Here is a 24,763-nt window from a genome sequence, read left to right as displayed (position 1 = left end):
AGTTTTGCAAGATGAAAAAGTTTTAGAGATCTGTCTGACAACAATGTGAATATAATTAACACTATTGAACTGTACACTTATAAATGATTTACATGGTAGATTTCTTGTTACTCATTTTTTCTCACCAGCAATTAAATAAAGTTAAACACAGTTATCATGTAACCCAGCAATTTCACTCCTAGGTATACACTCAAGAGAGAAAACTATATATCCACATAAAAACTTATATGCAAATATTCATAGCTGCATTACTCATAATAGCTAAAATGTGAAAACTACCCAGATGTTCATCATTGGATAAGCAAAACTGGTATATCTAGACAGTGAAATATTATTTAGTCTTGAAAAAGAAACAAAACAGTGATACATACCTTGGAAATGTTATGCCAAGTGAAAGAAGCCAGACACAAAGTTACACGTATATGATTCCAGAAGGATTTGCAAAACAAATCTATAAAAAAAAATTAGAGTAGTGGCTTCCAGGAACTGTGGGAAGTGGGGAATGGAGAGAGACTGCTAGTGGGTATGACAGTTTCTTTTTGGGGTGATGATATGTTCTGGAATTAGGTAATAGGGATGTCTACACAGTCTTGTGAACATACTAAAAACCAGTGAATTATAGTATGGGAGTTGTATCTCTTTTTCTTTTTAAAGAAAGAAATCACCATAAAACATAGCAGTTTCATGGTATTTCCTAATGGGATGTACATACACACACACACTATTTTCAATAATTTTTGAAAAGGAAATTTAACATTGGGTTCTTAACATTTGCTATTAATTAACTTTATATGATAAATATGAAAGTATTTATATCAAGTAATTTCCCTATTATAAACCTTCATCTGATGTGAGAGATAGAGAGACGTTCACTTGAAAGATGTGACCAAGACTTACTTTTCTTGCAAGGTATCAAGAATATTTTTAGCTTGAATATTTGTACATTTTTAAGCCTTTGAAAATTGTGAAATAACTTATAAAAGTTCATGAAATATGAAAATACAGTTTAATGTAACCACAGAGTAAAAGAAATAGAAGATTGTCATCACCCCCTGCACCCCCAGCAGGATTTGCCTGATCACAATTCTGTTTGAAAAGTATGTCCTAGTTTCTTTTGATATGTTCAACCTTAATTTTATTTCCTTGAAATAAAACTAGTGTACCTTGTTGTTTATAGCTTGGGCCTCGTTATTTTCAGCATTTAGAGTCTCTAGTGTCTTTTATTGTCTTATTTCTGTTGGTTCTGATTTACGGTGTCTAGACTCCTAATAAATCAGTACCAACAAATCACTGCAGATGGTGACTGCAGCCATGAAATTAAAGACGCTTACTCCTTGGAAGGAAAGTTATGTCCAACCTAGATAGCATATTCAAAAGCAGAGACATTACTTTGCCAACAAAGGTCTGTCTAGTCAAGGCTATGGTTTTTCCCGTGGTCATGTATGGATGTCATAGTTGGACTGTGAAGAAAGCTGAGCACTGAAGAACTGATGCTTTTGAACTGTGGTGTTGGAGAAGACTCTTGAGAGTCCCTTGGATTGCAAGGAGATCCAGCCAGTCCATTCTAAAGGAGATCAGCCCTGGGATTTCTTTGGAGGGAATGATGCTAAAGCTGAAACTCCAGTACTTTGGCCACCTCATGCGAAGAGTTGACTCATTGGAAAAGACTCTGATGCTGGGAGGGATTGGGGGCAGGAAGAGAAGGGGACGACAGAGGATGAGATGGCTGGATGGCATCACTGACTTGATGGACGTGAGTCTGAGTGAACTCCGGGAGTTGGTGATGGACAGGGAGGCCTGGTGTGCTGCGATTCATGGGGTCGCAAAGAGTCGGACACGACTGAGCGGCTGAACTGAACTGACTCCTAATATACCTTATTTTCTTTGAATCCTAGGATGATGATATTTTCCTCCACAGAGGATTTTTGTTTATTTCTCATAAGCTACTAAGGGCATTCATAGTCAAGGCCATAGGTCTGCAATCTGTTTATATAAAGGATCAGATAGTAAATATTACAGGCTTTGAGGACCATAGAGTTATGTTGCAGTTACTCAGCTGTGCTGTTGTAGTTGAAAGCAGCCATAGACAATATGCAAACAAGTAGGCACAGCTGTGTTTCAACAAATGTTTTTTATGGACATGGAAATTTGCATTTCATACAGTTTTTTATTCATGAAATATTAAAAAAAATTTTCCCCACAGTCATTTGAAAAAATGTGAAAATGATTCTTAGCTTGCATTCATACAAAACTAAGTAGCAAACCACATTGGCCTGAAGTCTTAGTTTGCTAACCTCTTTTATGGGATCAGAGCTTGAGGTTTCAGTTCAGTTCACTTCAGTTGCTCAGTTGTGTCCAGCTCTTTGTGACCCCATGGACTGAAACACACCAGGCCTCCCTGTCCATCACCAACTCCCAGAGCTTGCTCAAACCCATGTCCATCGAGTCGGTGATGCCATCCAGCCATCTCATCCTCTGTCGTCCCCTTCTCCTCCTGCCCTCAGTCTTTCCCAGCATCAGTCTTTTCCAATGAGTCAGTTCTTCGCATCAGGTGGCCAAAGTATTGGAGTTTCAGCTTCAGCATCAGTCCTTCCAATGAATATCCAGGACTGATTTCCTTTAGGATGGACCGGTTTGATCTTCTTGCAGTCCAAGGGACTCTCAAGAGTCTTCTTCAACACTACAGTTCAAAAGCATCAATTCTTCGGCACTCAACTTTCTTTATAGTCCAACTCTCACATCCATACATGACTACTGTAAAAACCATAGCTTTGAGTATATAGACCTTTGTTGGCAAAGTGATGTCTCTGCTTTTTAATGTTCTGTCTAGGTTGGTCATAGCTTTTCTTTCAATGAGTAAGCATCTTTTAATTTCATGGCAGCAGTCACCATCTGCAGTGATTTTGGAGCCCCAAAAAATAAAGTCTCTCATGTTTCCACTGTTTCCCTTTCTACTTGCCATAAAGTGATAGGACTGGATGCCGTGATCTTAGTTTTCTAAATGTTGTTTTAAGCCAACTTTTTCACTCTCCTCTTTCACTTTCATCAAGAGGCTCATTAGTTCCTCTTCACTTTTTGCCATAAGGGTGGTGTCATCTGCATATCTGAGGTTATTGATATTTCTCCCAGCAATCTTGATTCCAGCTTGTGCTTCATTCAGCCGGAATTTCACTTGATGTACTCTGCATATAAGTTAAATAAGCAGGGTGACAATATACAGCCTTGATGTACTCCTTTCCTGATTTGGAACCAGTCTGTTTTCCATGTCCAGTTCAAACTGTTGCTTCTTGACCTGCATACAGATTTCTCAGGAGGCAGGTAAGGTGGTTTGATATTCCCATCACTTTAAGAATTTTCCACACTTCGTTGTGATCCACACAGTCAAAGGTTTTCGCTTAGTCAATAAAGCGGAAGTAGATGTTCTTCTGAAATTCTCTTGCTTTGTCTATGATCCAGTGGATATTGGCAATTTGATTTCTGGTTCCTCTGCCTTTTCTAAATCCAGCTTGAACATCTGGAAGTTCATGGTTCATGTACTATTAAAGCCTGTCTTGCAAAATTTTGAGCATTACTTTGCTAACGTGTGAGATGAATGCAACTGTGCTATAGTTTGAACATTCTTTGCCATTGCTTTTTGGGATTGGAATGAAAACTGACCTTTTCCAGTCCTGTGGCCACTGCTGAGTTTTCCACATTTGCTGGCATATTGAGTGCAGCACCTTAACAGCATCATCTTTGAGGATTTGAAATAGCTGAACTGGAATTCCATCACCTCTGCTAGCTTTGTTCGTAGTGATGCTTCCTAAGGCCCACTTGACTTCACATTCAAGGATGTCTGGCTCTAGGTGAGTGATCACACCATCCTGGATGTTTGGGTCATGAAGATCTTTTTTGTATAGTTCTTCAGTGTATTCTGAAGAAGGAAATGGCAACCCACTCCAGTATTCTTGCCTGGAAAATCCCATGGACGGAGGAGCCTGGTAGGCTACAGTCCATGGGGTCGCAAAGAGTCGGACACAACTGAACGACTTCACTTCACTTCACTTCAGTGTATTCTTGCCACGTCTTCTTAGTATCTTCAGCTTCTGTTGTGTCCATGCCATTTCTTTTATTGTGCCCATCTTTGCATGAAATGTTCCCTTGGTATCTCTAATTTTCTTGAAGAGATCTCTAGTCTTTCTCATTGTTTTCCTCTGTTTCTTTGCATTGATCACTGAGGAAGGCTTTCTTATCTCTCCTTGCTATTCTTTGGAATTCTGCATTCAAATGGGTATATCTTTCCTTTTCTCCTTTGCCTTTAGCTTAGTGGGCCTGTAATATAAGAAGTTGTGGATCCACTGTAGTACTTTGAGATGTCTTTGCAAAACTGGGAGCAGGGCAAGGAATTCTCCAAGGCCTCTGCTCCTGGTGAAGACTGAACAGTGTCACTTTTCTGGACTCCAGTCCTCTTCCAGATCTCAGTCCAGTCCTTCTTCACTTCATTGGCTGTATAATGCTTTTAAGAAGTTTTTTTTTTTTTTTCATCCCGCTTTTTAAATTGCCTTTAGCTTACTTGGGCTTCCCTAATAGCTCAGTTGGTTAAGAATCTGCCTGCAATGCAGGAGACCCCAATTCGATTCCTGGGTCAGGAAGATCCGCTGGAGAAGGGATAGGCTACCCACTCTACTACTCTTGGGCTTCCCTTGTGGCTTAGCTGGTAAAGAATCCGCCTGCAATGCGGGAGACCTGGGTTTGATCCCTAGGTTGGGAAGATCCCCTGGAGAAGGGAAAGGCTACCCACTCCAGTAATCTGGCCTGGAGAATTCCATGGACTGTGTAGTTGATAGGCTCACAAAGAGTCTGACACAAGTGAGCGACTTTCACTTTTACCTTTCACTTTCAGCAAGAAAGTTTGTCTAGATTATTTATTTTGACAATGCCAGAAGCCAGAAATGTTCAGTATCTCTTAAGTTTAACTGTTTTACCTCTTCAGATGCTTGAGTTTAGAGAGGAGATAAGTGGAGTTGAGGAAGAAAAAAGGCTGAGATATATAAAGTTTTAAACATATTTTTCCTTATTAATGAAGAAAATAGTATATAGCTAAGCTAAATATAATGAATTTCCCTAATCCACGTGTTATCTAATTATTTTTTGTCTTTCTGTTTCAAACATTTTATGAGAACTCACTTGGCAAACGGATGGATTCATGTTCACCAATCACTTACTGAAGGCTTATTTGAAATATTAGTGAAATGGCCATTTACTAACGAGATGTAATGGTTAATTTTTGGAAATCAGATGTATCTATAAGGAGGATCTTTCAAATGTGTTCCTTTGAACTAAAACTAAATAAAAAGTAAGGAATTAAAAGTTGTATTTATTTAATACTAACTAAAGTTTTATGCTCTTAGGCGGTCCTAGAGGCACGGACCTTTGTCTTAAATAGATCACAAACATGCAGGTGATGCAAGGCACTGGTCATATGCCCTAAATCCTATCCCTACCCCTCACCGTCCTTCCGCCCCCTTTAGTTTCACCTCCATTGTGGTCTCATGTCTGCTGGATGTTGAAATAAAATTGTAGAGAGCTAAAATATCATCTCTAAGTAAACATGGAAGAACTATGGACATTTTTTTCACCTCTTGGGAATCAAACTGCCAGATTCTTTCATAGCACCCTTTCCTCCTCTGCATTACTTAACAGGGAGCTAAAACCATTTTCCTACAAAGTCTGTGTAATCACTTAGACATCCATTGTCATATTTTTATAATTCTTATCCAGTTTTCTGAAGCTACTCTAAATTTCTTAATTCTGTCCTTGAATGAAAAAAAAATGACCTATTCACAGCTTCTAAGTAAAGTACAATAATAGCTACCATATACCAAATACTTATAGTTTGGCAGGCATTGCTTTGTTGTGTTTATTCATGATACAGCTTTTTTAAAGAGTTGAAAAGCTGAACATTTTATAGTAAAAATGAATGTAGTATTGAATAGTACCACAAAACATACTTTCATGTTACGTTAGGAGATACTTGGATTTAGTGAATTACTGATGTGACCCACCTTGAGATTGTTGGTGCTTTTGTTGGGTTTTATATGTTTGTGTCTTGTAGCTGTAAAATAATACTTAGAAAAAAATATAGCCAGTATCTTCTAAAGCTCTTTGGAATGCTAGGAGTTTCCCTTAAAATTTCTCTAAAGTTCTTATTTATCTCAATATTTAAAACACTTTTGTTTGTAGACTTGGAGATAGATCTAAACTATGTAACATCATTCTTATAGGAAAGATTTTTTTTAAGTTGCAAAAAATGTCTTATAAGTAGACTTTTATAGCACCAAACTGCTTTGAACTTCTATGATAGTAGTAGTTTATTCTTCACATTGACTAATTTTCAGATAGTTAATTTTCTCATAGTCACAATAGAGCAGTTGATTTTACTGTGTCCTATTTCATGATTTGAATGAGATGATGAATTTTGACTGTATGTGTTGTGAAGCTATAATATTGGACATTTTCTGTTTTTCAGGGACAAGGTATATATCTCATGTTGTGTGTCTACCTATAAAATCAAAATTTAGAACCATGCTCTGGGTATGCAGAAAATATTGGTAGGAAAACTGTTTAATTTTTTTTTATGTGCCCATTCTTAAATTTTTTCTTTCAGGTTGTACCTACAACAGATCATATAGATACAGAGAAATTGAAAGCCAGAGAACAGATTAAGTTTTTCGAAGAAGTTCTCCTATTTGAGGATGAACTTCATGATCATGGAGTTTCAAGCCTGAGTGTGAAAATTGTGAGTATTGTGAATTTGTTTAAAATTAACTTCTTTCATTTTTGCTATTGGTTAGAAATATGACTCACTTCAAATCACAGTGTTAACATGATGTCATGTAGAGTTTCACTTGAGTCTAGGATACATCTTATTAACATCCATTATAAAATTCACAAGTCTTAGCATATCGCTAAGACTTTAGCAAAGCATTTTTTTTTTTGTAGTTTAGCAAAGCATTTTTTTTTGTAGGCCCTTCTAGTTACTTTGTGGTTTGTTTATTGTTTAATTTGAATGAAAATTATAGCTTAATTTCCTTTTGTTAATGAAGTTTCTTTTTTATCATCTATTTGTTTTTGGCTGTGCTGCATTTTTGTTGCTTCACACAGGCTTTTCTGTGGCTTTTCTGGTGAGTGAGGGCTGCTCTCTGCTGTGGTGCATGGTGGCTTCTCTTGCTGCAGAGTGCAGGCTTCAGGCGTACGGGCTTCAGTGGTCGCAGCTTGTGGGCTCTAGAGTGCAGGCTTAGTAGTTGTGGCACAAGGGCTTTTTTAAAAAACAAAACTAATGTATTTATTTTAATTGGAGGATAATTACTTTACAGTATTTTGATGATTTTTGCCATACATCAGCATGAGTTGGCCATAGTGTCGGCTGCATGTGTCCCCCCCGCCTCCCCCCATTTTGAACCCTGCTTCCACTTCCCTCCCCACCCTATTCCCAGGGCACTGACGTTGGGTACCCTGCTTCATTCATCAAACTTGCATTGCTTATACGTTTTATATATGGCACTATATATGTTTTAATGCTATTCTCTCAAATCATCCCACCCACTCCTTCTCTTACTGAGGCCAAAAGTCTGGTCTTTACCTCTCTGTTTCCTTTGCTGCCCTGCATGTAGGATCGTTGGTACCATCTTTCTAAATTCCATATATATGCATTAATATACAATATTTGTCTTTCTTCTTCTGACTTACTTCACTCTGTATAATAGGCTCTAGGTTCATCCACCTCATTAGAACTGACTCAAATGTGTTCCTTTTTATAGCTGAGTAATATTCCATTGTGTCTGTGTACCACAACTTCCTTATCCATTCATCTGCTGATGGATGTCTAGGTTGCTTCCATGTCCTAGCTATTGTAAATAGTGCTGCAGTGAACACCGGGGTACATGTGTCTCTTTCACTTCTGGTTTCCTCGGGGTATATGCCCCGCAGTGGGGTTGCTGGGTCATATGGCAGTTCCATTCTTGGTTTTTTAAGGAATCTCCACACTGTTCTCCATAGTGGATGTACCAGTTTGCATTCCCACCAACAGTGTAAGAGGATTCCCTTTTCTCTATACCCTCTCCCGGAGAAGGCAATGGGACCCCACTCCGGCACTCTTGCCTGGAAAATCCCATGGACGGAGGAACCTGGTGGGCCACAGTCCATGGGGTCACTAAGAGTCAGACAAGACTCAGTGACTTCACTCTCACTTTTCACTTCTATGCATTGGAGAAGGAAATAGCAACCCACTCCAGTGTTCTTGCCTGGAGAATCCCAGGGATGGGGGAGCCTGGTGGGCTGCCGTCTCTGGGGTCGCACAGAGTCGGACACGACTGAAGTGACTTAGCAGCAGCAGCACACCCTCTCCAGCATTTATTGTTTGTAGACTTTTTGATGATGGCTGGAACATAAAATTAACTGGACCAAAAAGAAGGCTGAGTGCCAAAGAATTAACATTTTTGAATTGTGGTGCTGGAGAAGACTCTTGAGAGTTCCTTGGACAGCAGGGAGATCAAGCCAGTCAATCCTAAAGGAAATCAACCCTGAATATTCATTGGAAGGGCTGATGCTGAAGCTCCAATACTTTGGCCACCTGATGCAAAGAGCTGACTCATTGGAAAGGACCCTAATGCTGGAAAAGATTGAGGGCAAGAGGAGAAGGAGGTAACAGAGGATGAGATGGTTGGATGGCATCACTGACTCAATGGAGATGAGTTTGAGCAAATTCAGGGAAATAGTGAAGTATAGAAGAGCCTGTCATGCTGCAGTCAATGGGATCACAAAGAGTTGGATATGACTTAGTGACTGAAAAACAGCAACAGTAATTCTAACTGGTGTGAGATAATACCTTATTGTGGTTTTGATTTACATTTCTCTAATAATGAGTGATGTTGAACATGAGTGATGTTTATTAGCTATCTGTCTTCTTTGGAGAAATGTCTGTTTAGGTCTTTTGCCCACTTTTTGATTGGGTTGTTTGTTTTTCTGGTATTGAGCTACATGAGCTGCTTGTATATTTTGGAAATTAATTCTTTGTCAGTTTCGTTTGCTATTGGTTTCTCCCATTATGAGGGCTGTCTTTTCACTTTGTTTATAGTTTTCTTTGTTGTGCAAAAGCTTTTATGTTAGGTCCCATTTGTTAATTTTTGTTGTTATTTTCATTACTTTGGGAGGTGGGTCACAGAGGATCTTGCTGTGATTTATGTTGGAGATGGTTCTATGTTTTCCTCTAAGAGTTTTATAGTCTCTGGTCCACATTTAGGTCTTTAATCCATTTCGAGTATATTTTTGTGTGTGGTGTCAGAAAGTGTTCTACTTTTATTTTTTTACATGTAGTTGACCAGTTTTCCCAGTACCACTTGTTGAAGAGACTGTCTTTTCTCCATTTTATATTTTTTAATTCTTTATCAAAGATTAGGTGTCCATAGATGCATGGATTTATCTCCAACCTTTCTATTTTGATTTATATTTTCTGTCTTTGTGTCAGTACCATACTGTCTTGATGACTGTAGCTTTGTAGTATAGTCTGAAGTCAGAAAGGTTGATTCCTCTATTTCCATTATTCTTTCTCAAGATTGCTCTGGCCATTTGGGGTCTTTTGGGCACATGGGCTTTAGTTGCTCCATGGTGTGTGAAATCTCCTCAGCTAGGGATCAACCCCATGTCCTCTGCTTTGGCAGGTGGATTCCTATCTACTGTACCACCAGGGAAGTCATATATCTTAACTTTTACATTTCTGAATTAAAATGTTTATAGTTTCCCTTCTTGTGCAGAAGCTTTTAATTTTAATTAGGTCCCTTTTATTTATTTTTGCTTTTATTTCCAATATTCTGGGAGGTGAGTCATAGAGGATCCTGCTGTGGTTTATGTCAGAGAGTGTTTTGCCTATGTTTTCCTCTAGGAGTTTTATAGTTTCTGGTCTTACATTTAGATCTTTAATCCATTTCGAGTTATTTTTGTGTATGGTGTTAGAAAGTGTTCTAGTTTCATTCTCTTGCAAGTGGTTGACCAGTTTTCCCAGCACCACTTGTTAAAGAGATTGTCTTTTCTCTGTTGTATATTCTTGCCTCCTTTGTCAAAGATAAGGTGTCCATAGATGCATGGATTTATCTCTGGGCTTTCTATTTTGTTCCATTGGTCTATATTTCTGTCTTTGTGCCAGTACCATACTGTCTTGATGACTGTGGCTTTATAGTAGAGACTGAAGTCAGGAGGGTTGATTCCTCCAGTTCCATTCTTCTTTCTCAAGATTGCTTTGGCTATTTGAAGTTTTTGTATTTCCATACAAATTGTGAAATTATTTGTTCTAGCTCTGTGAAAAATAACCATTGGTAGCTTGATAGGGATTGCATTGAATCTATAGATTGCTTTGGGTAATATACTCATTTTCACTATATTGATTCTTCTGATCCATGGACACGGTATATTTCTCCATCTGTTAGTGTCCTCTTTGATTTCTTTCACCAGTGTTTTATAGTTTTCTATATATAGGTCTTTTGTTTCTTTAGGTAAATATATTCCTAAGTATTCTTTTCATTGAAATGGTGAATGGAATTGTTTCCTTAATTTCTCTTTCTGTTTTCTCATTGTTATTGTATAGAAATGCAAGGGATTTCTGTGTGTTGATTTTATATCCTGAAACTTTACTATATTCATTGATTAGCTCTAGTAATTTTCTGGTGGAGTCTTTAGGGTATTCTATGTAGAGGATCATGTTATGTGCAAACAGTGAGAGTTTTACTTCTTCTTTTCCAATCTGGATACCTTTTGTTTCTTTTTCTGCTCTGATTGCTGTGGCCAAAACTTCCAAAACTATGTTGAATTGTAGTGGTGAGAGTGGGCACCCTTGTCTTGTTCCTGACTTTAGGGGAAATGCTTTCAATTTTTCACCATTGAGGATAATATTTGCTGTGGGTTTATCATATATAGCTTTTATTATGTTGAGGTATGTTCCTTCTATTCCTGCTTTCTGCAGGGTTTTTATCATAAATGGATGTTGAATTTTGTCAAAGGCTTTCTCTGTATATATTGAGATAATCATGTGGTTTTTATTTTTCAATTTGTTAATGTGGTGTATTTCATTGATTGATTTGTGGATATTGAAGAATCCTTGCATCCCTGGGATAAAGCCCACTTGGTCATGATGTGTAATCTTTTTACTATGTTGGTGGATTCTGTTTGCTAGGATTTTGTTAAGGACTTTTGCATCCATGTTCCCTGGTGGCTCATACGGTAAAGCATCTGCCTGCAGTGCAGGAGACCCGGGTTCGATCCCTGGGTGGGGAAGATCCCCTGGAGAAGGAAATGGCAACACACTCCAGTACTCTTGCCTGGAAAATTCCATGGACTGAGGAGCCTGGTAGGCTACAGTCCATGGGATTGCAAAGAGTTGGACACGACTGAGTGGCTTGTTTCAGTTTCATCAGTGATACTGGCCTGTAGTTTTCTTTTTTTTGTGGCATCTTTGTCTGGTTTTGGTATTAGGGTGATGGTGGCCTCATAGAATGAGTTTGGAAGTTTACCTTCCTCTGCAATTTTCTGGAAGAGTTAGCTCTTCTCTAAATTTTTGGTAGAATTCAGCTGTGAAATTGTTTGGTCCTTGACTTTTGTTGGCTGGAAGATTTCTGATTACAGGTTTGATTTCTGTGCTTGTGATGGTCTGTTAAGATTTTCTGTTTCTTCCTGTTTCAGTTTTGAAAAGTTGTACTTTTCTAAGAATTTGTCCATTTCTTCCAAGTTGTCCATTTTATTGGCATATAATTGCTGTTAATAGTCTTTTACAATCCTTTGTATTTCTGTGTTGTCTGTTGTGATCTCTCCATTTTCATTTCTAATTTTGTTGATTTGATATTTCTCCCTTTGTTTCTTGATGAGTCTAGCTAAAGGTTTGTCAATTTTATTTATCTTCTCAAAGAACCAGCTTTTGGCTTTGTTGATTTTTGCTATGGTCTCTTTTGTTCCTTTTGCATTTATTTCTGCTCTAATTTTTAAGATCGCTTTCCTTCTACTAACCCTGGTGTTCTTCATTTCTTTCTTTTCTAGTTGCTTTAGGTGTAGAGTTAGGTTATTTATTTGACTTTTTTCTTGTTTCTTGAGGTAAGCCTGTATTGCTATGAACCTTCCCCTTAGCACTGCTTTTACAGTGTCCCATAGGTTTTGGGTTGTTGTGTTTTCATTTTCGTTTGTTTCTATGCATATTTTGATTTCTTCTGTGATTTGTTGCTTATTCAGCAGTATGTTGTTCAGCCTCCATATGCTGGAATTTTTAATAGTTTTTCTCCTGTAATTGAGATCTAATCTTACTGCATTGTGGTCAGAAAAGATGCTTGGAATGATTTCAACTTTTTTGAATTTACCAAGGCTAGATTTATGGCCCAGGATGTGGTCTATTCTGAAGAAGGTTCCGTGTGCACTTGAGAAAAAGGTGAAATTCATTGTTTTGGAGTGAAATGTCCTATAGGTATCAATTAGGTCTAACTGGTCTATTGTATCATTTAAAGTTTGTGTTTTCTTGTTAATTTTCTGTTTAGTTGATCTATCCATAGGTGTGATAGTCTCCCACTATTATTGTGTTATTGTTAATTTCCCCTTTCATACTTGTTAGCATTAGTCTTACATATTGTGGTGCTCCTATGTTGGGTGCATATATATTTATAATTTTTATATCTTCTTCTTGGATTGATCCTTTCATCATTATGTAGTACCCATTTTTGTGTCTTTTCACAGCCTTTGTTTTAAAGTCTATTTTATCTGATATGAGTATTGCTACTCCTGCTTTCTTTTGGTCTCTATTCGCATGGAATATCTTTTTCCAGCCCTTCACTTTCAGTCTGTATGTGTCCCTTGTTTCAAGGTGGGTCTCTTGTAGACAACATATATAGGGGTCTTGTTTTTGTATCCATTCAGCCAGTCTTTTTCTTTTGGTTGGGGCATTCAACCCATTTACATTTAAGATAATTATTGATAAGTATGATCCCCTTGCCATTTACTTTATTGTTTTTGGTTCGAGTTTATACGCTCTTTCTGTGTCTCCTGTCTAGAGAAGATCCTTTAGCATTTGTTGGAGAGCTGGTTTGGTGGTGCTGAATTCTCTCAGCTTTTGCTTGTCTGTTAAGTTTTTGATTTTTCCTTCATATTTGAATGAGATCCTTGTTGGGTACATTAATCTGGGGTGTAGGTTATTTTCTTTCATCACTTTAAGTATGTCTTGCCATTCCCTCCTGGCCTGAAGAGTTTGTGTTGAAAGATCAGCTGTTATCCTTATGGGCATCCCCTTGTGTGTTATTTGTTGTTTTTCCTTTGCAGCTTTTAATATTTGTTCTTTGTGTTTGATCTTTGTTAATTTGATTAATATGTGTCTTGGGGTGTTTCGGCTTGGATTTATCCTGTTTGGGACTCTCTGGGTTTCTTGGACTTGGGTGATTATTTCCTTTCCCATTTTAGGGAAGTTTTCAACTATTACCTCCTCAAGTATTTTCTCATGGTCTTTATTTTTGTTGTCTTCTGGACTCCTATGATTCGAATGTTGGAGCGTTTATCATTGTCCCAGAGGTCTCTGAGGTTGTCCTCATTTCTTTGAAATCTTTTTTCTTCTCTATTTCATTTATTTCTGCCATTCTATCTTCTACCTCACTTATCCTATCTTCTGCCTCCGTTATTCTACTGTTGGTTCCCTCCAGAGTGTTTATGATCTCATTTATTGCATTATTCATTATATATTGACTCTTTTTTATTTTTTCTAGTGAACCAGTGAAGTTGCTCAGTCATGTCTGACTCTTTGCCATCCCATGGACTGTAGCATACCAGGCTCCTTCATCCATGGAATTTTCCAGACAAGAGTATTGGAGTGGGTTGCCATTTTCTTCTCCAGGGGATCTTCCTGACCCAGGGATCGAAAACCCAGGTCTCCTGCATTGCAGGCAGATGCTTTACTGTCTGAGCCATCTTTAAACCTTTCTTGTATCTTCTTGATTCTTGTCTCCAGGCTATTTATCTGTAACTCCAATTTGTTTTCAAGATTTTTGATCATTTTCACTATCATTATTCAGAATTCTTGATCAGGTAGATTCCCTAACTCTTCCTCTTTTGTTTGGTTTGGTGGGCATTTATCCTGTTCCTTTACCTGCTAGGTATTTCTCTGCCTTTTCATCTTGTTTATATTGCTGTGTTTGGGGTGGCCTTTCTGTATTCTGGCAGTTTGTGGTTCCTTTTTATTGTGGAGTTTCCTCGCTGTGGGTTGGGTTGGACGGGTGGCTTGTGAGGATTTCCTGGTTAGGGAAGCTTGTGTCGGTGTTCTGGTGGGTGGAGCTGGATTTCTTCTCTGGGGTGCAGTGAAGTGTGCAGTAATGAGTTTGAGTTGTCAGTGGGTTTGGTGTGACTTTGGGCAGCTTGTATATTGAAGCTCAGGGCTATGTTCCTGTGTTTCTGGAGAATTTGCATGGTATGTCTTGCTGTGGAGCTTTTTGGCCGTTGGGTGGTGCTTGGTTTCAGTGTAGGCATGGAGGCGTTTGATGAGCTCCTATCGATTAATGTTCCTGGTATTCAGGAGTTCTATGGTGTTCTCAGGATTTGGACTTAAGCCTCCTGCCTCTGGTTTTCAGTCTTATTCTTACAGTAGCCTCAAGACTTCTCCATCTATGTGGCACCAATGATAAAACATTTAGGTTAATGATGAAAAGTTTCTCCACAGTGAGGGACACCTGGAGAGGTTCACAGAGTTACATGGAGAAAAAAAGAGGGAGGAGGGAGATAGAGGTGACCAGGAGGAGAACAGGGGGAATCAAAAGGGGCAAGAACAAGCTCGCCAGTAATCACTTCCCTATGTACCCTCCACAGTCTGGATCCCTCAGAGATGTTCACAGTGTTACACAGAGAAGAGAAGAGGAGGAAGGAGACAGAGGTGGCCAGAGGGCTAAAGGGGGAATCAAAAGGAGAGAGACAGATCCAGCCAGTAATCAGTTCCCTAAGTGTTTTCTGCAGCCTGGAACACACAAAGAGATTCACAGATGTGGGTAGAGAAGAGAAGGGGGAGGGAGGAGATAGAGGTGACCTGGTGGAGAAAAAGGAGAGTCAAAAGGTGGAGAGAGCAATCAGGCCGGTGATCTCGCTCCCAAGTAAAAATGGGTACTGAAGATTGGGTTCTTATAGGTACAAAGTTGATAACAAATACCAAGAAGCAAAAATTAAATATCTAGAGTAGAGGTTAGATTCTCAAAAATACAATATTAAAAAAAAACACGACAAAGTCACAAAAATTATAAAATATATATTTATATATATGAAGTTTGCTTTAAAAATAGGGTCTTTTTTTTGGCAAGGTAATAGTAGGTTATAAAAATGAAAACTAAAGGAGTAATAAGGGACTTAAAATAAAATTTTTTTTTTTTTTTCAATTTAAAAAATGGTAGTAGTAAAAATATATTTAGGACTTTCTCTGGAGCTGTTGTGGACAGTGTGGGGTCAGTTCATTTTCAGATAGTTCCTTGATCCAGCTTATACTTCTCAAGATCTATAGGCCCTTTTCTATGTAGTTGGTGCTAACTACAGGGTTTTAATCTATTGCACCTGTCACTTCCAAAGCGGTTCCCTCTGTTTATTTTAGCTTCTTCTGTTTACTGGTCTCTTCAGTGTCTAATTTCCACCCTGACACAAGGGGGGTGGTGGTGGTCACTTTTTTTAGGCTCACTTGTTCAGTTGTGCTTTGGGGAGGGAGGAACACTACAAACAAATATCACTGGGGTGTGTGGGGAGTGCTTGCAATGTCTTGGCCGCACTGGTTTTGCCCCTGCTCACAGCGTGTGTGCTTTCCCAATCTACACTGTTCAGGCTCTAGGTTGCTCTGATGGGGAACTGTCTGAGGCAGGCCCAGGGTTGCATGCAGTCCCCAGGTCTAAGCTGCTCAGGTTCAGGTTCTCGGGTACTCTACAAAGGTGCAGACTTGGTTGGGCCTTTTGGCATTTTGTGCCCTTCCCAGGTCTGAGCAGCTCAGGTGACCAGGTGCTTGGCGAGTGCAGTCACCCCCAGTTGAAGGCTGCGACTTAATGCATACCCTGTCCCTGGCGCTCGGTATTCTGGGTGTATAACAGGCGCGCCTTCTCAGGTGTGCCATGTGTCTCTTCTGGGGAGCTGATCTCTGGCTGCGACCCTCCTGGCAGATGTCGACCATCCAGAATCCCAAGAAGTCTTGGTTGGCAACGATGTCTGCTTGCAGTTTGGTAGATGATACCTCTCTGGGGCCGCGATTGCCCCCTTCCAGCTCTGGCTGCCCTCGCCTGCCTATCTCTGGCGGGGGATGGGCCAGTCCGCAGCCGGCTAGTTCTGCTCGGTCCTTTGTTCTGAGCGGGCCTGGCAGGGTCTTCAGTTCAGTTTAGTCCCTCAGTTGTGTCCGACACTTTGCGAACCCATGAATCGCAGCACGCCAGGCCTCCCTGTCCATCACTAACTCCCGGAGTTCACCCAAACTCATGTCCATTGAGTCAGTGATGCCATCCAGCCATCTCATCCTCTGTCGTCCCCTTCTTCTCCTGCCCTCAATCCCTCCCAGCATCAGAGTCTTTTCCAATGAGTCAACTCTTCGCATGAGGTGGCCAAAGAAATGGAGTTTCAGCTTTAGCATCAGTCCTTTCAATGAACACCCAGGACTAATCTCCTTTAGAATGGACTGGTTGGATCCCCTTGCAGTCCAAGGGACTTTCAAGAGTCTTCTCCAACACCACAGTTCAAAAGCATCAATTTTTCGGCTCTCAGCTTTCTTCACAGACCAACTCTCACATCCATACATGACCACTGGAAAAACCATAGCCTTGACTAGATGGACCTTTGTTGGCAAAGTAATGTCTCTGCTTTTGAATATGCTATCTAGGTTGGTTATAATTTCCTTCCAAGGAGTAAGCGTCTTTTACTTTCATGGCTGCAGTCACCATCTGCAGTGATTTTGGCACCCCAAAAAATAAAGTCTGACAGTGTTTCCACTGTTTCCCCATCTATTTCCCATGAAGTGATGGGACCAGATGCCATGATCTTAGTTTTCTGAATGTTGAGCTTTAAGCCAACTTTTTCACTCTCCTCTTTCACTTTCATCAAGAGGCTTTTGAGTTCCTCTTCACTTTCTGCCATAAGGGTGGTGTCATCTGCATATCTGAGGTTATTGATATTTCTCCCGGCAATCTTGATTCCAGCTTGTGCTTCTTCCAGCCCAGCGTTTCTCATAATGTACGCTGCATATGCAGGGTGACAATATACAGCCTTGACGTACTCCTTTTCCTATTTGGAACCAGTGTGTTGTTCCATGTCCAATTCTAACTGTTGCTTCCTGACCTACATACAGGTTTCTCAAGAGGCAGGTCTGGTGATCTGGTATTCCATCTCTTTCAGAATTTTCCACAGTTTATTGTGATCCACACAGTCAAAGGCTTTGGCATAGTCAATAAAGCAGAAATAGATGTTTTTCTGGAACTCTCTTGCTTTTTCCATGATCCAGCGGATGTTGGCAATTTGATCTCTGGTTCTTCTGCCTTTTCTAAAACCAGCTTGAATATCTGGAAGTCCACAGTTCACGTATTGCTGAAGCCTGGCTTGGAGAATATTGAGCATGACTTTACTAGCGTGTGAGATGAGTGCAATTGTGTGGTAGTTTGAGCATTCTTTGGCATTGCCTTTCTTTGGGATTGGAATGAAAACTGACCTTTCCAGTCCAGTGGCCACTGCTGAGAACTGGAATTCCATTACCTCCACTAGCTTTGTTCGTAGTGATGCTTTCTAAGGCCCACTTGACTTCCCATTCCAGGATGTCTGGCTCTAGGTGAGTGATCACACCATTGTGGTTATCTGGGTCATGAAGATCTTTTTTGTACAGTTCTTCTGTGTATTCTTGCCACCTTTTCTTAATATCTTCTGCTTCTGTTAGGTCCATAGCTATCCCACAGTCTGGGTTGCTATCTCAAGCTAGTTCCCTCAGATTGCCCTCGGGGCATTCAGGTCCAGTCCTTATCCTTAGCAATGCAGCCCGCGCCTCCCTGTCCAGCCCCTGTTTGCTAGTGGCGGATGTGAGCCTCTGGGCTGCTGCTCTGCTGGAGTTGCTGTTAGGCACGTAATCTGTGGGTTTTGATTATTTATTTGTTTTTCCTTCCGATTATTTTGCCCTGTGAGATTCCAAGGCTCGCCACAGGCCCGCCGGAGAGAGTGTTTCCTGGTGTTTGGGAACATCTCTTTTTTAAGACTCCCTTCCCAGGATGGATCTCTGTCCCTACCTCTTTTGTCTTTCTTTTTGTCTTTTTTATTTTGTCCTACCTCCTCTCCAAGACAATGGGCTGCCTTTCTGGGTGCTTAATGTCCTCTGCCAGCATTCAGAAGTTGTTTTGTGGAATTTGCTCAGCGTTCAGATGTTCTGTCGATGAATTTGTGGGGGAGAAAGTGGTCTCCCCGTCCTATTCCTCTACCATCTTAGGACCGCCTCCCACCTACTTCTTTAAATACTTTTTTTTAAACCCCTCCATTATAGCACTTATCATAAGGACTGCCAAAAACAAAGGCCCAGCATCAAACATTGTTTTTGGAGCATGATACTGATATTGTGATTTAAATAATAATAAGGAATGAAAACAGTAAGTCAAAAGCAGCAATAAATGTGTTTTCAAGCTGAGTTTTCTGTAGAATCATAGGATTTGAGAATTGTAATGAATTTTTAGAGAATCATTTAGCCTAGCCTCTCTAGATGAGGCCCCAAAAGTTAATCTAAGGTTGTGACACTAACTAGTGACAAAGTTTTCTTTGTATCATTTAACATATTTCATTATTCTAGCATTAATTGGTTGTTTCTTGTTCACCTGTAACTTTTTCCCAGTTTATCTCTTGTAATTTAGATTTGTCCATTCTTCAGCTCATCTAGTCATGTACCTTTCCACTTGTCTGCCTACCTACAGAATTGACTGTGTTGAATTTTTATTATGAGTTTGCATATCTGGGTGTGCATTTGTATCCCAGTGGGTAGGTATGTGGGGAGCACATGTATTTTTTTTGCAGTTGAAGGAGTTGGAGAGGCTATGGGCATAAATGTATGATGTGTGTACCAGAATAAATAGTAAGTCTCAAACTGAAGAGTAACAACATCTTAAAGTATTTTTTTCTTACCTCATGTAACTTTTAAAAAGTTATGTGATAGGGTTCCATCTTAAGAATGTCTGGAAGGATTTCATTAGAATAGTGAATTTCTTTTCTGGGTTGATCTCTTTCTAAGAATGTAATAGATATTGCTGTAAATAAAATAAATGTCATAATTTCTGGCTTAGAGGTAATAGGGGATGGACAAGTGAAGTTTTCTTCCAAAGACTAGCCTGACTAGCCTAAAAGCAAAGACTAGCCTGGTAAATATGAATGTAGGTGGGAAAGCAGGAAAATGATGCCTGGAAAGTGAAGGGAGTAGAGCTTTTCAAGAAGGATGGTATGGAGGTCAGTGTCATGCTGAAAAGAGATCTCAGTAAACTTAGAATAGCATGGTGTCCACTAGACTAAAACATTTGTTTATTGGTTTTAGCAGTTAGGTATTGTTATTCATCTTGACAAGGTCCATGCAAGTTAAATAGTTAGGGGGTAAATGAAAGATGTGGAGGTGGAGACAAAGTGTAGATTACTTTCTTAAAACTTACTGGATTAGGGGGAGAAACAGACATGGCTAAGAGAGAACATGAGGTTGACAAAGGAGTGTGTGTGTGTGTGTGTGTGTGTTTTGTTTTTCTTAAATATGGGGAAAACATTAGCATGTTTAAGGGGCAGAAAAGAGTCACTGGACTTGTAGAGTAAGGGGTGAAAATGGATAGAATGAGGTTTCTGAGGATGAGTATGGGAGGAAGGGGAGGGCTTTGAGCCTTTGCTGTATGTGAAACTGATTGTAAAAACTCCAGTTTTCTCCTGTATTTTCCTTTATTCTCACACTACTATTTACCCATAATGCTTCTGACACCAGATATGTGAGTTTTTATCCTAACACCAAGCAGTTTGTGACATCAGCTGGATGTCCTATAATTTAACCCAGTTCTGATATTATCTACCTGGAAATAGCGTCAGGTCCCACAGGTTAAGTGGTCCCATGAGAGTGCCTTCCCTCCTTCAGATGCCAGTTGCAAACAGTAGAACCTTGGGTTATCCACAACCCCTGTTGGATTTGGCTACAAATTGGAGGTTCCCATGAAATTCTCCATGGATTTGATTATTTGCTGCTGCTGCTGCTGCTAAGTCACTTCAGTTGTGTCCGACTCTGTGCGACCCCATAGATGGCAGCCCACCAGACTCCAGCGTCCCTGGGATTCTCTGGGCAAGAATACTGGAGTGGGTTGCCATTTCCTTCTCCATGATTATTTGCTAGAACTTATAACTCAGGGAAACACTAATGTTCACCAGTTTATTAGTTCAATTCAGTTGCTTAGTCATGTCTGAATCTTTGTGACCCCATGGACTGCAGCATGCCAGGCCTCCCTGCCCATTACCAACTCCAGGAGTTTACTCAAACTCATGTCCATTGACTTGGTCATGTCCATTGAGTTGGATGGCAACATCTTATCCTCCGTCTCCCCCTTCTCCTTCTGCCTTCCATCTTTCTCAGGATCAGGGTCTTTTCAGATGAGTCAGCTCTTTGCATCAGGTGGCCAAAGTATTGGAATTTCAGCTTCAGCATCAGTCCTTCCAATGAATATTCAGGACTGATTTCCTCTAGGTTGGACTGGTTGGATCTACTTGCAGTCCAAGCGACTTTAAAGAGTCTCCAAAACCACAGTTCAAAAGCATCAATTCTTTGGTGTTCAGCTTTCTTTATAGTCCAACTCTCACATCCATACATGACTACTGGAAAAACCATAGCTTGACTAGACGGACCTTTGTTGGCATGTAATGTATGCTTTTTAATATGCTGTCTAGGTAGGTCATAGTTTTCCTTCCAAGGGGTAAGCGTCTTTTAATTTCATGGCTGCAGTCACCATCTGCAGTGGTTTTGGAGCCCCCCAAAATAAAGTCCTCCACAGTTTCCCCATCTATTTCCCATGAAGTGATGGGACCAGATGCCATGATCTTAGTTTTCTGAATGTTGAGTTTTTAAGCCAACTTTTTCACTCTCCTCTTTCACTTACATCTAGAGGCTCTTTAGTTCTTCACTTTCTGCCATAAGGGTGATGTAATCTGCATATCTGAGGTTATTGATGTTTCTCTGAGCAACCTTGATTCCAGCTTGTGCTTCATCTAGCCCAGCGTTTCTCATGATGTACTCTGCATGTAAGTTAAATAAGCAGGGTGACAATATACAGCCTTGACGGACTCCCTTTGCTATTAGAACAAGTCTGTTGTTCCATGTTCAGTTCAAACTGTTGCTTTCTGACCTGCATACAGATTTCTCAAGAGGCAGATCAGGTGGTCTGGTATTCCCATCTCTTTCAGAATTTTCCACAGTTTATTATGATCCACACAGTCAAAGTCTTTGGCATAGTCAATAAAGCAGAAATAGATGTTTTTCTGGAACTCTCTTGCTTTTTCCATGATCCAACGGATGTTGGCAGTTTGATCTCTGGTTCCTATGCCTTTTCTAAAGCTAGCTTGAACATCTGGTAGTTCATGGTTCGTGTATTGTTGAAGTCTGGCTTGGAGAATTTTGAGCATTACTTTACTAGCGTGTGAGATGAGTCTAATTGTGCAGTAGTTTGAGCATTCTTTGGCATTGCCTTTCTTTGGGATTGAAATGAAAACTGACTTTTTCCGGTCCTGTGGCCACTGCTGAGTTTTCCAAATTTGCTGGCATATTGAGTGCAGCACTTTCACAGCATCATCTTTCAGGATTTGGAATAGCTCAACTGGAATTCCATCACCTCCACTAGTTTTGTTTGTAGTGATGCATCCTAAGGCCCACTTGACTTTGCATTCCAGGATGTCTGGCTCTAGGTGAGTGATCGATCACACCGTCATAATTATCCGGGTCATGAAGATCTTTTTTGTACAGTTTCTTGTATTCTTGCCACCTATTCTTAATATCTTCTGCTTCTGTTCTGTCCATACCATTTCTGTCCTTTATTGAGCCCATCTTTGCATGAAATGTTCCCTTGGTATCTCTAATTTTCTTGCAGAGATCTCTAGTCTTTCCCATTCTGTTGTTTTCCTCTATTTCTTTGCATTGATTGCTGAGGAAGGCATTCTTATCTCTCCTTGCTATTCTTTGGAACTCTGCATTCAGATGGGAATATCTTTCCTTTTCTCCTTTGCTTTTCACTTATCTTCTTTTCATAGCTATTTGTAAGCCCTGCCTCAGGCAGCTATTTTGCTTTTTTCCTTTCTTTTTCTTGGGGATGGTCTTGATCCCTGTCTTGATCCCTTGTACAATGTCACGAACCTCCATCCATAGTTCATCAGGCACTCTGTCTATGAGATCTAGTCCCTTATATCTATTTCACACTTCCACTGTATAATCATAAGGGATTTGATTTAGGTCATACCTGAATGGTTTAGTGGTTTTCCCCACTTTCTTCAGTTTAAGTCTGAATTTGGGAATAAGGAGTTCATGATCTGAGCCACAGTCAGCTCCCGGTCTTGATTTTTCTGACTGTATAGAGCTTCTTTTCCATCTTTGGCTGCAAAGAATATAATCAATATGATTTCGGTGTTGACCATCTGGTGATGTCCATGTGTAGAGTCTTCTCTTGTGTTGTTGGAAGAGGGTGTTTGCTATGACCAGTGCATTGTCTTGGCCAAACTCTATTAGTCTTTGCCCTGCTTCATTCTGTACTCCAAGGCCAAATTTGTCTGTTGCTCCAGGTGTTTCTTGACTTCCTACTTTTGCATTCCAGTCCCCTGTAATGAAAAGGACATCTTTTTTAGGTGTTAGTTCTAGAAGGTCTTGAAGGTCTTCATAGAACTGTTCAACTTCAGCTTCTTTAGCATTACTGCTTGGGGCATAGACTTGGATTACCGTGATATTGAAAGGTTTGTCACGGAAGCGGAGATCATTCTGTCGTTTTTGAGATTGCATCCAATTACCAGTTTATTAAGGTTATGTTAAAGAATACAAATGAAGAGATACATAGGGTGAAGTCTGGGAGGATCCTAAGCCTGAATCCATGATCCTCTCTGAATCACATTTTTATGGAGACTTGTTCTTAAAGGCATAATCAATTATTAATTCCATTTCCAGCCTTTCTCTCCTTCTCTGGAGAATGAAGGGGTTCTGAAAACTCCAAGCTTACAATCATGGCTTGGCCTTTCTGGGGACCAGCTTCCATCTAGGAGCCCATCCAGAGTCATCTCAGTAGAACAAAAAGTATTTGCTTGTACTTCTCTTATCAGTTGGGAATTTACAAGGGTTTCAAAGTCCTGTTTTGGGAAACAGGGGTAGAGACTAATGTATGATTCTGTATTATCTCACAGATAGCATGCTAGATAATTATCAGTATTACCTCATTTAATCCTCATGAAAATTCTATGCAGTGAATACTTACCCTTGTTTTTGCAGATATTAAGTTACTTGCCCTACATAAGTCATACAGTGGATGAGTTTGTCTCTGCCTTGTTCATAATCTTCTAGAATCTACATCATGAGTATAAGGACTAGCTTTAGGAAAGAGAGATGCTTCTTCCCTAGTGATCAGAGGAAAGGGGAACAGCGTTAGATAAATCTGCCTCCATGCCAGTGATTCCTAAACCTGGAATTTAATCAGAATGCCTAGTTATGTTGGAAATTTAGTTGCTTTTTAAACTGTAGGACAAAGGATATTTCTTGTTTGACAGCATATCAAGCACTCGCCACATGTCTGTTGACGGAAAGGTGGACAGACAGATGCAGAAACAGAGGGGACAGGCCAGGGAAGGCTCTTCAGAGGAAGTGGCCCTTGATCTGAGCTTGAAGTGTGTAAGTTTCTCCAGCTAGACTAGAGAGGCATATAGCAGTTGAACACAGTGACATTGATGTATTTTCTGAGTTAATTTCTTCAGGCTGTCATGTTCAGGCTAATATCAGAAAATTAAGTATGATGATTAAATAAATAAAATTAAATATCATTTCCAAAGTCCTTGCTAAGTTCTTTCCACTTTGAGCTCACTTAATTGGCCTTTTTCCATAGAGTTTTTTCCTGACTTAAAATCTACATTTTTCCCAATATCTGTCAAATAAAATGTGGACCATCAAAGATTATTTTCAGTTTCTCAAAGTTTTCCAAAGAACTTCTAAAAAAAAAGCATATATTTTAAGAAGTATCGTAGGTCTTTTCTTATTGTTAGACATTTGATCAGAGAAGGCAATGGCACCCCACTCCGGTACTCTTGCCTGGAAAATCCCATGGACGAAGGAGCCTGGTAGGCTGCAGTCCATGGGGTCGCTGAGGGTTGGACACGACTGAGCGACTTCACTTTCACTTTCCACTTTTATGCATTGGAGAAGGAAATGGCAACCCACTCCAGTGTTCTTGCCTGGAGAATCCCAGGGACGGGGGAGCCTGGTGTGCTGCCATCTGTGGGGTCGCACAGAGTCGGACACGACTGAAGTGACTTAGCAGCAGCAGCAGCAGCAGACATTTGATTGGGGGTGTGGAACATATAGATATCTCACTTTCAAAATGTTCTTAGCATCATTGGTAATACAGTTCATTGCTTTTGTTTGGTGTTTTAACCTTGGCTGAAAAACTACTAAATAGTTACTGTTTTAGAATCACAAATCTAGTTGGTTATGAGTGTTTGTTTTTTAGTTTCCATAATAACTATAAAACATTCTGAAAAGAAATGT

The 24,763-nt window shown here is 39.9% G+C and overlaps 1 protein-coding gene across 3 annotated transcripts in view; it reads left to right on the top strand.

The window, feature by feature from the left end:
• TIPRL (TOR signaling pathway regulator) overlaps window positions 1–24,763 on the top strand; it is a 70,957-nt gene that overhangs the window by 13,584 nt on the left and 32,610 nt on the right. For all 3 annotated transcript variants that reach the window (XM_027526279.1, XM_027526289.1, XM_027526300.1), the window contains one exon: window positions 6,647–6,778. In XM_027526279.1, the coding sequence (XP_027382080.1) occupies window positions 6,647–6,778 (132 nt within the window). The remainder of the gene's footprint in view (window positions 1–6,646; window positions 6,779–24,763) is intronic.

This window comes from Bos indicus x Bos taurus, chromosome 3 (genome assembly GCF_003369695.1).
Source record: "Bos indicus x Bos taurus breed Angus x Brahman F1 hybrid chromosome 3, Bos_hybrid_MaternalHap_v2.0, whole genome shotgun sequence".
Classification (NCBI taxonomy): domain Eukaryota; kingdom Metazoa; phylum Chordata; class Mammalia; order Artiodactyla; family Bovidae; genus Bos; species Bos indicus x Bos taurus.
Note: the sequence above shows the minus strand (reverse complement) of the source record. Positions and strands in the feature narration are given on the sequence as shown.